The 13,219-nt window shown below is 42.7% G+C and overlaps 1 protein-coding gene across 1 annotated transcript in view; it reads right to left on the reverse strand.

The window, feature by feature from the left end:
- The window catches only part of NTN4 (netrin 4), a 54,639-nt gene extending 41,844 nt beyond the window's left edge, over positions 1-12,795 (reverse strand). The window contains exons 1-2 of the mRNA XM_060777294.2: positions 12,542-12,795; positions 4,263-4,792 (exon numbers count right to left, since the gene is read on the reverse strand). Coding sequence (XP_060633277.2) covers positions 4,263-4,792; positions 12,542-12,641 — 630 coding nt within the window. The 5' untranslated portion in view covers positions 12,642-12,795. The remainder of the gene's footprint in view (positions 1-4,262; positions 4,793-12,541) is intronic.
- Between the last annotated feature and the right edge of the window lie 424 nt (positions 12,796-13,219).

Below are 13,219 nucleotides of genomic sequence, written 5' to 3' on the forward strand. Positions count from 1 at the left end.
AACTTGGCAAGGATACTCAGTATGCTCAAATGTGAACACTGGTGGAGTTTGGGGAAAATAGACCTTGACATTTGGGAGTTGTAGTTGCTGGGATTTATAGTTCACCTACAATCAAAGAGCATTCTGAACTCCCCCAATGACAGAATTGGGCCAAACTTCCCACACAGAACCCTCACGACCAATAGAAAATACTGTGTTTTCTGATGGCCTTTGGTGACCCCTCTAACACCTCCCTTGTGACCCCCCCCCCCCAGGGATCCTGACCCCCCAGGTTGAGAAGCAATGCATTAAAGTCTGATTAATTTGTCTTAGCAAAAGCTTTCTTTGCTGATAATTTCCATACGTGGCATTTAAATTTTATTTTAGAACTGATATTGCTTAATATATTACAACAGTTCCCATTTTCTAGTATCCATCCTTGGTAAAACGCTGGTCCTTTCTTGACACCACTCTGTCTTTAGGAAAGACTCTGAAGATGCCTTTTTATATATTATGAATGTGAGTCAGCTGTCTCGAGACTAGATCTGATTTTGTTTCTGCTTCCCCCATATCTCATTTGGGAATGGTCCCCCAGCTATTAAAAGGACACAAAGCCATTCTGGGAAAAGTTAGGAACACGTTCAGTGGTATGGTTAGGACAGCTATGAAGACAGCTTTAGGTTCTCCACTGTCTTTCCAGCCTAAAGCTCTGTGCCTGAACCTTGGCCTTGACACTGGAACTTAATTAAACAAGAGGGAAAAAGCCCTAACCATTCAATGTCTTTCATTATAAAATAGCACTCAGATTGGGTTATTTATAACTGGATCAGATCTTGACACCTGTACAAGATCAGGCCAATGTTTCCCTCAAAACGAGATGCAGACGTTTCAGTTTGCAGGTCAATAAGCATCATTTATTTTTCCTGACAGTTGAACTAGTTCCCAAGCAATGTGTTTGTAAAGAGACCTTGAGCCAAGAATCTAACTTACTGTGGTCATTAAACATTCCAAGGTACTTTCCATGCGAGTAAACCCATTATTTCCAGTGTTTTGGCTGAAATCCCAATTGAATGCTTGAATCCTGCCTACCTGTGTTTCTCTTGTTTAGTGGCATGTAGCAATATTCTCTCACTGTTTTAAACTTGTGGAATCATTATAGATCAGGTATGTGCAAACTTGGGCCCTCCGGGTGTTTTGGACTTCAACTCCCACAATTCCTAACAGTTTCAGGCCCTTTCTCTCCCCCCCCCCCCCCCTCAGCCACTTAATACATATATTGTAAATAATATGTTATATTGATGACATTGGGATGAAAAATATGATCTTTGTCATCAGCATCATCATTATGAACTACTCAAATAATGAATTCCTCTGTAGCCAAAATGGTAAACTCTGGCCTTTAAGCGGTGCAATTCACCAAATCTCCCCATAAGAAGAGATTGGAATTTCTATATAAATCTATATATTCTATATATTAGTAATTGCAATCAGAAAATAAGTCTGGGAATGGATTGATGTACACTAGAAAACCATACTTTGCTGATCCTGGTTAAATCTGAAGACTATCCTTAGTTACTTGTTAATACAAATCTTTTTTTTTTCAACACTTAAAATCGTACATACAAATTTAGCTTCCATTATTTTTATATTATCTTCCTTTTCTTCACCAGAATTTATTGTACCCTCAATTCACTTCTGACATGATAAATAAACAAACCAGAATTTATTTATTTATCATGTCAGAAGCTAATTGAGAATACAGTTATAATGTATAGAAAAACCACAAACAAATTTAAAAACTTGGCATTATACTAAATTCCCTTTGACTAGAAGCTGGCCACTTGGAGTGCCTCTGGTGTCACTGTAAGAAGGTTCTCCATTGTGCATGTGGCGGGGCTCAGACTGCATTGTAGTAAGTGGTCTGTGTTTTGCTTTTCTCCTCAGTTGCATGCCATTGGCTCCACTTTGTAACCCCATTTTTTTAAGGTTTGCTCTGCATCTCATGTTGCCAGAGAGCAGTCTGTTTGGCGACTTCCAAGTCACCCAGTCTTCTGTGTGCCCAGGGTGGAGTTTCTCATCTGGTATTAGCCACTGATTGAGGTTCTGGGTTTTAACCTGCCACTTCTGGACTCTCGCTTGCTTAGGTTTTCCTGCAAGTATCTCTGTAGATCTAAGGAAGCTGTTTCTTGATTTAAGGCATTGGCTTGCTGGCTGATATCCGAACAGAGGATGAGCCAGAGATATCAATGTCTTGGTCCTTTCATTACTGGCTGCTACTTCCCAACGGATGTCAGATGCTGCAATATTGGCTAAACAGCATAATTTCTCCAGTAGCTTAGGGCGTAGACATCCTGTGATAATACACCATGTCTCATTAAGAGCCACATCCACTGTTTAACTTGGTGAGATGTGTTCCACACTGGGCGTGCGTATTCACTAGCAGAGTAGTAAAGCAAAAGGGCAGATGTCTTCACTGTGTCTGGTTGAGATCCCCAGGCTGTGCCAGTCAGCTTTGGTATGATGTTATTTCTAGCACCCACTTTTTGCTTGATATCCAAGCAGTGCTTCTTATGTCAGAGAACGGTCCAGAGTAACCCAGGTATTTTGGTGTACTGCAATGCTCCATTGGGATTTCTTCAGCAGTGTGCTACAGAATGCAGTATGCTAGTTTATAAGGTCATTTTAGCTGGATGATGTGGGATAACTGTGCATTGTCAGCAAATGTTTTAATAAAGTCACTTTTCTGTTATCTAAATTAGGTATTACTATGAATCAGAGTCAACTCACCATAATTCAAAACTACTCACTAAGGTCTTATATTGAGCTACATGTTTCTATTGGCAGTTAGGAGTAATTGCTTGAGTGTAGCAGGCTACAATAAACTGAATATCATGTTTGCAAATTCTGCAGTCCATAACATCTGGTCACCAGAAAATATAATTTGCCAAATAAATACTAGTAGTGTTAAAATACAGAGAACTTTAATATGCGGCCTGTCTACTCTCCAAATCCCTGTCTGAACATTTATTGAAGCCCAAGTAATGCTGACATGTTTGAATGAGCAGTTTCTTGCAGCTGTTAGCAGCATGATCATAAGATTCCTGGTTTATACCACTAGCCAGGACAGAGTAATTCTTAAAACCCTCACATTGGCAGATCACTATAACATGCTAACATGACAATGGCCTTTTAAAAAATCAGGGCTGGCACATACGTTTCTGGTTTTTTACTTTGCTCTTAAGGTAGTAGGTTCTCAAACTTTTTTTGACCAGGGACAACTCTCAAACAATAGTATCAAAAGGGTTACAAATCAGTTTTTGCTCAACTTTACATCCGGTTTGGTTATTTGGGGTGCTGATTCAGAAAATTGCATTAGAATTTTTTTCGTGTGTCAGGAGTGACTTGAGAAACTGCAAGTCGTTTCTGGTGTGAGAGAATTGGCTGCCTGCAAGGACATTGCCCAGGGGATGCCTGGATGTTCTTTATGATGTTTTACCATCCTCATGGGAGGCTTCTCTCATGTCCCCACATGGAGAGCTGGAGCTGACAGAGGGAGCTCATCCACACTCTCCCTGGATTCAAACCTCAGACCTGTCAGTCTTCAGTCCGGCACAAGGGTTTAACCCATTGCGGCATTGGGACCTCCTATTGCATTGGATAGACCACATCAGCTCTAGTTTCTGATACAGACATCCAGTAGTCGCCATCTGCTCACCCACAGAAAACCATATTTAATAACCACTATAAAAGGGTTTCGCAAGATCAGTTGCTCTCGTTGCAACGGTGTAGTAATGGTGAGGCTACGGACCATATTTTAGTTCTTGCGGACCACTGGTAGTCCATGGATTACAGTTTGGGATCCACTGCTCTAAGGTATGAGGATTATAGAAGAATTTATAGAGCTTGGAATCACATGGGAGAGGAGAGTATTGAAATGGTATTTGTTTCACAATCAACGTAATACCCGGGACCCATTAAAAATAGGGGCGGGGAAATGAGAGTCTTACTTTTCATCATCTAAAACTAGCTAGCGGCACCACTTTTTCCAATGCAATGCCAACACTGCTTGAGTGACCGTTGTCTTGAGGGCTGCACTGTTCTTAACACTGGCATTCTAAATATATACTTTGGAGAAGTCGCTAGTGGGAAAGTGAGAAATAGGAGTGGGAATATGCAAGGAAAGATAATATGGATGGAAACACCATTTCTCAAGTGCTTGCCAGTAACCCGTAAAAAGTCTACTGTTAGTTTTTTGTAAGTATTTAATATCTTAATGAACTCACCTCTCCTCCAGTGCAAGGGAAGTGACTAGAGTATCTTGAAGTACAAATTGCCCCTTTCTTGGTTACATCATCGTCAAGCCCAAAGGTCACTGAGCAGTTAGTGGAAAAATATTTGTAAGGCTTCCATGTTTTTCCAAAATCCTGAGATCGTTCCAAAACCATGGCTGCTGGTCTTGGTGACTTAAACACCATGATTAAATGGGTGAAATAAAATTCAGTTTCCAGGTTCAGTTGGATTTTCTCCCCGTGCAGCCCTGGTGCTGATTGCCACCATGTATAGGGCAACTTGAAAGAAGAGTCAACCATGGCAGAAGGCGGGTGAGCCAGATGGGCATGCATTGAGTTGCATTTGCTACACTTAAGCCATCTACATATGAGGTCTGCATCCTCACTGTAGGAACAGTAATGTTCTGTGGAGTTGCTTCCACAGCTTGTATCTGTCCACAATTTACGTCCATATCCTAGGTTTCCCATTCGAGGATTGCATGCTTTCTCACAGTATGACCCAGCTCCAATGATACTGCTCAGTCCTGAACAGGAAGAAAAAGAAATAATTAATAAACAGCATTTTAATCCACAACTGTACCTAATCAACAGTGGATGTTCTGGCTTTCTAATCTCCCATTAGAATGAAGAAGTAAAATTTTGGCTTGATGTGGTGAGAGGTGAAGGCAAGCATGTGAACAATCTTGGAGATTATGATCATCTGGGAAGGCCCTGCTCTCAGTCTCACCTTCTTCCCAAGCGTGGCTGGTTGGGATGAGAGACAGGGCCTTCGCAGTCATGGCCCCTCGGCTGTGGAACTCCCTCCTGAGCAATATTAGGTCACATCCCAAGCACACCACCAGGGCAATGAAGAAGTGGCCTTGTAAGAAGCATTTCAAGGTCCTGGAGTGGCCTAGCCAGTCCCCAGATCTCAACCCTATAGAAAACCTTTGGAGAGAGCTGACAGTCCCAAAAAATCACTGCTTTGAGGAGATCTGCATAGAGAAATGGGCCAACATACCAGCAACAGTGTGTGACAACCTTGCGAGGACTTACAGAAAATGTTTGATCTCTGTCATGCCAATAAAGGATATATAACAAAGTATTGAGATGAACTTTTGTTATGGACCAAATACTTATTTCCCCCCATAATTTGCAAATAAATTCGTTAAAAATCAGACAATGTGATTTTCTGGATGTGTTTTCTCATGTTATCTCTCATAGTTGAGGTCTACCTATGATGTCAATTTCAGGTCTTTCTCATCTTTTTAAGTGGGAGAACTTGTACAATTGGTATCTGATTAAATACTTTCCTCCCCACTGTACCCTCTTGGGAATGGAAACCAACTGGGTGACCTTAGGTAAGCTGCATTCTCCCAGCCTCCGAGGAAAGCGAAATCAAACCTCTTCTGAATGAATCTTTCCAAGAAGATTCTTTCATAAAGTCAACAAAAACTGGAGTTGACTTGAAGGCCGATAGTAATAAAACCATGTCTTTTGCAGCAGGTTTTGTGGCACTTTTAACAACATCTCGTGAACTTAAATCCATTGATAGATCTGGCAAATGTATCTGATCAAGGGGACTGGAGCCCACAGATGTTTATGCCAAATTAAATGTGTTAGTTTTTATGTTGCAAGATTCTTCTTTGTTTATATTTAAACAGCATTCCAACATACACTTTTTACAAAAGATTTTCTTCTGCAGTCCCTTCTTTATGTGTCTCGTTCATTTTATGTATCTTTTTCTATGCAAAGCTCATTTGAAATAATTAAACCTGTTTAGGACCAGGATATAAATATAATAAATATAAGAGGAACGTTGGTTGCAGGCCTCCATTCCAAGTGAAAAGAGCACACTTATGCCACCTAAAGTAAACAAATACAACTGTAAAAGTCACACAATAACATTTAGAGCCTTTCAAAGTGCTGTACAAACATTAACTAATCTGCAGGGCTCTCCTAAGAAGCAAGGAAGTAAGTTCTTATCATGTGTTTTATCAGCTAGACATGCCATAGATTGCCTTAATTTGCATGGTGGCTCCTAAGAATCTTCAATCTCATTATGCCAGTTACCTGCTATGTAAACAACTGCATGTTTACTGCAGTACGTTTCTCGATTCTGTTATTTCATTTTTGTGAAACTAAACACAGAGTAGAAAAAGACCTCCATATAACTCTGAACAAGAAGCCATGAACATTCTTTAAGTCTGAACAGGTACTACAAACAGTGTGCAGTCTGAGAAACCGTTTAATTCTTAGAGAAGCTTAGACTTTAAAACCAAATAATGAACCCTATAGGGGAAAACTATTTGAAAATGTTCAGTATCAACTGAATACTCCACTTGATTTATTTATCATGTCAGAAGCGAATTGAGGGTACAGTTATAATGTTTTTTAAAACACCAACAAAGTTAAAAACTTGGTATTATGCTAAATGTCCTTTGACCAGAAGCTGGCCACTTGAAATACTTCTGGTGTTGTTGTGAGAAGATCCTCCATTGTGCATGTGGTAAGGCTCAGGTTGTATTGTAGTAGGTGGTCTGTGGTTTGCTCTTCTCCACACATACATTTAAGGTTAGCTCTGCATCTCATGATGCCAGAGTGCAGCCTGTTCAGCACCTTCCAGGTGGCCTAATCTTCTGTGTGCCCAGGAGGGAGTCTCTGATTGAGGTTCTGGGTTTTCGCCTGCCACTTTTGGACTCTTGCTTGCTGAGGTGTTCCTGCAAGTATCTCTGTAGATCTTAGAAAGCTATTTCTTGATTTAAGGCATTGGCTTGCTGGCTGATATCCAAACAGAGGATGGGCAAAGATGTCACTGCCTTGGTCCTTTCATTATTGGCTGCTACTTCCCAGTGGATGTTATGTGGTGCAATACCAGCTAAACTAATTTCTCCAGTGGTGTAGGGCGTAGACATCCTGTGATAATGCGGTATGTCTCCTTAAGAGCCACATCCACTGTTTTAATGTGGTGAGATGTATTCCACATTGGACATGCGTAATCAGTAGCAGAGTAGCAAAGCGAAAGGGCAGATGTCTTCACTGTGTCTGATTGTGATCCCAAAGTTGTGCCAGTCAGCTTTCATATGATATTATTTCTAGCTCCACTTGATGAAACATGAATTACTCCATTTGATGAAACATGAATATTGTAAAAAAAAAAAAAAGCCACTGCTGTAATTTCTCAAAGAATCTAGCAAAATGTAATGTTTTTCAGTTCTAAAGATATTCATATTTACTTTGGGTCAAGTTAGGATCTTTCCATTAGCTTCATGACTAGTAGTGCTTCAGTGGCATGGAGTCAAAGACAACTTTGCATGTAGGCTTGTTTTTAGCCAAAATAACACAATATATCTTTTGTGACATCTGACATTGCTGTCCATTTTTTCATTTGTAGTTTTCATGCATGTAGTACAAGGATGCAGATTACACCCCTTTATATAGTTAAGACATTTTTCTAGCATTGTAATGTTTGCCACTAGACCAGGCATGGGAAAACTTCAGCCTTCCAAGTGTTTTGGACTTCAACTCCCACAATTTCTAACAGCCTCAGACTGAGGGGGGAAAGGCCTGCACTAGACTATTCCACACTATGTCAGCTTGCAAAATATTCTTCTCACCTTGCCAACTGCAAGATCATAAAAGCCAGCTTCTGTTCTCAGAGATGTCCTGCTCTTCCTGTCTCCCTGCCTCTTTGTCTCTCACTTAATATTTATGGTTAACTGCTCACTACCTCCCAGCCTGCATACAGTAAATGCCACTGGACAAAAATCTGTCGTAATGACAAGAGCATACAAGGCTCAGCATGACTCACCTGTAAAACATTCAGGACTAGACTGTATGCTTCCTGCTGGAGCACTTTTGGGCCAAACTATTCTTGCTTTTGCAATATTTCATCAAGCATTTTATAAGCACATGGTATGAAATCAATATCAAATGCTAATCATTAGATTTTTAAATATCTTCAAACACTCAAAAGCATTTGAAAAAAATGACACTGAAGATGTTAATTTAATTCATAGGTATGATCCATTATTTACATCTACAGAACTTTCAAAAGTGTCTCTGAGAAAAGGATTCATTTTGATCTGCTACGAATGTTTTACTAAACAAAAGAAATACAATTACTATGTATTGTCGAAGGCTTTCATGGCTGGAATCACTAGGTTCTTGTGGGGTTTTTCGGGCTATAGGGCCATGTTCTAGAGGCATTTCTCCTGACGTTTCGCCTGCATCTATGGCAAGCATCCTCAGAGGTAGTGAGGATGCTTGCCATAGATGTAGGCGAAACGTCAGGAGAAATGCCTCTAGAACATGGCCCTATAGCCTGAAAAAACTCACAAGAACCTAATACAATTACTAATAGAATTATTATCTCTGCCCTCTATTTAATACTCAAGTTATATTTCACTTGTGGCATTGACAATAGATAAATATGCTATCAAGAGGAGACATGATAGCCATGTATAAATATGTGAGGAGAAGTCATAGGGAGGTGGGAGCAAGCCTGGAAACTAGTATGCAGAACAATGACTTCAAACTACAGGACAGTAGATTCCACTTGAATATAAAGAAGAATTTCTTAATTGTGAGAGCTGTTCAGCAGTGGAACTCTCTGCCCCTGACGGTGGTGGAAGCTCCTTCTTTAGACGCTTTTAAACAGAGGCTGGATGGCCATCTGTTGGGGGTACTTTGAACGTGATTTTCCTGGTTCTTGACAGGGGATTGGACTGGATGGCCCAAGAGGTCTCTTCCAGCTCTATGATTCTGTGATTCTATGACTTATACATCCCCTGGATGTCTCTGAACTACAACTCCCACAATTCTGCTTGCTGGATATTCTGGCAAGGGTTAAGGGGAGTTGCAATTTAACGTTGGGGGGAGGGGGAGGGCAGGGTTTTTCCAAATACCACAATACCTAGAAGAATCAAGTGGGGGAGGTGGAGTTTCAACCACAAAGGTATGTATCGCTTGTATCTTTCAATCTTTCATCCCATTAAAGGCTCAGGCCCTCACCTTTGATCAGAAGGAGAAGGATACAGACACCAGTGATATCAGTGGTAAAGGTCAATCCGGTCCAGATGTTATCATGTTTATGATCTGTGAGGTCATCTCTTGCTCATTACAATAGTATTCGTCAATTCAGAAAGAATGTAGGTGTTCAACTTTCCCATCACAGTAAGATATGAACAAATGATGGTAAAGAGCCATGTATAAATATGTGAAGGGAAGTCATAGGGAGGAGGGAGCAGGCTTGTTTTCTGCTGCCCTGCAGACTAGGACGTGGAGCAATGGCTTCAAACTACAGAAAGGAGAGTCCACCTTAACATTAGGAAGAAGACTGTGAGAGTTGTTCAGCAGTGGAACTCTCTGCCCCAGAGTGTGGTGGAGGCTTCTTCTTTGGAGGCTTTTAAACAGAGGCTGGTTGGCCATCTATCGGTAATGCTTTGAATGCAATTTTCTTGTTTCTTGGCAGGGGATTGGACTGGATGGCCCACGAGGTCTCTTCGAACATAATGATTATGTGATTCTATAAATAGTATACATGAGGATGTTTTTCCACTATACACTAAGGTATACGTTCTTCTTATGCAGTGTATGATATGGTCCTTTTTTTAATCTAGATCCCTCTGATAGATCAAAATATATACAGTTCAAATATTCCACAATGGAGCTGTTCACATCTGACTTTGATGATTGGCTGAATATGCTTGCAATATGTTGTCAAAGGCTTTCATGGCCAGAATCGCTGGGTTTCTGTGAGTTTTCTGGGCTGTATGGCCTGAAAAGCATTCTCTTTTTGACTTATCACCCACATCTATGACAGGCATCCTCAGAGGTTGTGATGTCTGTTGGAAATAGATATCCACAGATATATAAACTCCACTTGCCCAGCTTCGAGCAGACCTCACAACCTCTGAAGATGTTTGCCATAGATGAGGGTCAAACGTCAGGAGAGAATTCTTCTGGAACATGGCCATACAGCCCAGAAAACTCACAGCAACCCATGCTTGCAATGATTTGAAGTTGTGAATTCAGGGTTTTTTCATTCAAAGGATTACAAGAGGGGGACATATGTAATTCTCAGAGAGCACTTCACCTTTGAAAGCCACACTATTTTAGTTGCCCTTAAATAACTTCCTGCTGCTTCTCCTCCTTAAACAATTTCAGTATTCAGTTGCTACTGGCATGATCATGGCCTTTGCAGAAAGAAAACCTCCCTTCCTGCATTGTTCAGATAGTGAGTTTTAGGTCACATTTTTGACCAAATGAAATCAGTGGGCAAAATTAGACACGACTGACTCACTTCGCATGGATTTCTATAGAACTGCAATATGACTAACATCCAACTCAGTATATTTAACTTTTTTTTTTTAAAAAAAAGGGCCCCCTAGTGGCACAGTAGATTAAGTTGTTGAACTTGCTGACTGAAAGGTTGGTGGTTCTAATCTGGGAAGTGGGGTGAGCTCCTGCTGTTAGCCCCAGCTTCTGCCAACCTAGCAGTTCGAAAACATGCAAGTGTGAGTAGATTAATAGGTACCACCTTTGGTGGAAGTTAACAGCACTCCATGCAATGATGTTCTAGCCATGACAGATCACACGTTATAAAGATGTGGGGTCTCCTCAGATTAGTTGTTTATGGACAACGCCAACTCAACCGCTTAGAAATGGAGTTGAGCACCAACCCCCAGAGTTGGACATGACTAGACTTATTGTCAGGGGAAACCTTTACCTTTTACCTAAAAGCACACAAAATCTGGTCATACATTGAAAGGACATCTTATTTAATCTTGAACATGTCATTTGACCAAACAAATACATATTATTAGTCACAGAGTCTTCCTTTCTATTTAATACACTGAAGTTTCATCAATAGGTCCAGTATTAAAGAAGGTGGTTTAATTCTGCAACTCTGTGTTGTAGTTTGGTGAGAAAACAACACTTTTTTAAAGAGAAGGCAAAAGATTTTATAAAACTACACCTCCCATGATCCATAGCATTGAGCCATAACAGTAAAAGTGGTGTCAAACCACATTAATTCTACTGTGCGACGCACCGTTTCTCTGGCTCCAGGAATTCAAAGACAGTGTCATGCTCTTCTGGAATATCAACATTGGAAAGAATCTTGCAACACTGGGAAGTTGGGAAAAGATAAAAGTAAAGGTTTCCCCTTGACATTAAGTCTAGTTGTGTCTGACTCTGGAGAGGTGGTGCTCATCTCCATTTCTGAACTGAAGAGATGGCATTGTCCATAGATACTTCAAAGGTCATGTGGCCTGCATGACTGCATAGAGCGTTGTTACCTTCCTGCTGGAGTGATACCTATTTGCATGTTTTTGAACTGCTAGGTTGGCACAGTAAGTCCCCTGGTAGCACAGCGGTTAAACCACCAAGATGCTGAACTTGCTGACTGAAAGGTTGGTGGTTCGAATCTGGGAAGTGTGGTGTTCGCTGCAGCTTCTGCCAAAGTAGCAGTTCAAAAACATGCAAATGTGAGTAGATCAATAGGTACCAACTTGGCAGGAAGGTAACTGCGCGCCATACAGTCATGCTGGCCACATGACCATGGAGGAGTCTACGGACAATGCCGGCTCTTTGGCTTAGAAATGGAGATGAGCACCACCCTTCAGAGTCGGACATGACTAGACTTAATATCAAGGGGAAACTATTACCATTACTAGGTTGGCAGAAGCTGGGGCTAACAGTGGAAGCTCACCCTGCTCCCAGGATTTGAACTGCCGACCTTTCGGTCAGCAAGTTCAGCAGCTCAGCAGCCTAACCCACTGCTGCTGAGCTGCTGAACTGCAGTTGGTAGCATCCCATAAAGGGAAATCCAAGCCAAGCATGCTGATGCAACCACCTGCATCCTGTCAGTGAAGTTTCAGAGGTTTGCAGGCTCAAACTTCAACGGAAACGGGGCTAGACTGATGTGTCACTGAATCATAGTCTTGGAAGAGACCCCAAGGGCCAGCCAGTCCAAGCTCATTCTGCCAGACAGGGGCATGCAGTCAAAGCACTCCCGACAGATGGCCACGCAAGGTGTTTCATCCCTCGACCTGCAGAGTTAGGCTATATTAACACGTTTCCTCTGAACTCCCCCTTCCCAAACTGTATTGGAAAACCAAAGAGAGGCATTTAAACAGGATTTCAAGAAGGGAGGGAGGGAGGGAGAGGAACAGTTCGAATCCGAACCTCTGAGCCAGGTTCAAAGGGGTCCGGACAGGCAGCTTTTCTCGGAGCCAGAGCTGCGTGTGAACTTGGGAGGGGAGACCCACGAGAGGGAAGGAGGGACCCACCTGCAGCAGGAGCAGCAGCGGCAGCAGCAGCAGCAGCAGCAGCCAGGGCGGAGCAGCCGAGCAGGACCAGCACCGGGGGCCAGCACCGGGGGCCGCCCATGGCGGAGGGAGCCGGCGGCGCGGGAGCAGGGCGGGCATGGGCTCCTCCACCCGCCCAGGGAGGGCTCTCGCGCGACGCCGCTACAGGGGCTCCCTCGCCCACGCGCCCACGCCGGAGCCCGGCCCGGGGAGGACCACGCAGCCCGGACCCGCCCAGGCACCTCCGGAGGGCATCTTCTTCTCTCCCTCCCTCGGTCCTCCCTTCCTTCGCCGCCGCCGCTACAGACCCCTCCGGACACCAGGCAAGAGGATGGGGGACGCCGAGGGCCACCTCCTGTTCTTCCTCCTCCCTTGTTCCTCCTCCCTCTACTCTTCCCTTTCTCCTTCCTCCTTTTATTCCTACTGCTCTGGCGCGTCTTCTTCTGCCTCCCTTTCTTTTTCTTCTCCCTCCCCCTCTCCCTCCTCCCCCTCCCCCTCTTCTTTCTCCTCCTCCTTTTCCTCCTCCTCCTCCTCCCTTTCCTCCTCTTCTTCCTCCCCTCCTCCTCCTCCTTTTAATCTTTCTCCTCCTCCTCTTTCCTTTCTCCTTCTTCCTTATAGTCCTCCTTCTCTGGCGCGCCTACTTCTGTCTCTTTTCCCTTT

Source organism: Anolis sagrei, chromosome 5, assembly GCF_037176765.1.
Source record: "Anolis sagrei isolate rAnoSag1 chromosome 5, rAnoSag1.mat, whole genome shotgun sequence".
Classification (NCBI taxonomy): domain Eukaryota; kingdom Metazoa; phylum Chordata; class Lepidosauria; order Squamata; family Dactyloidae; genus Anolis; species Anolis sagrei.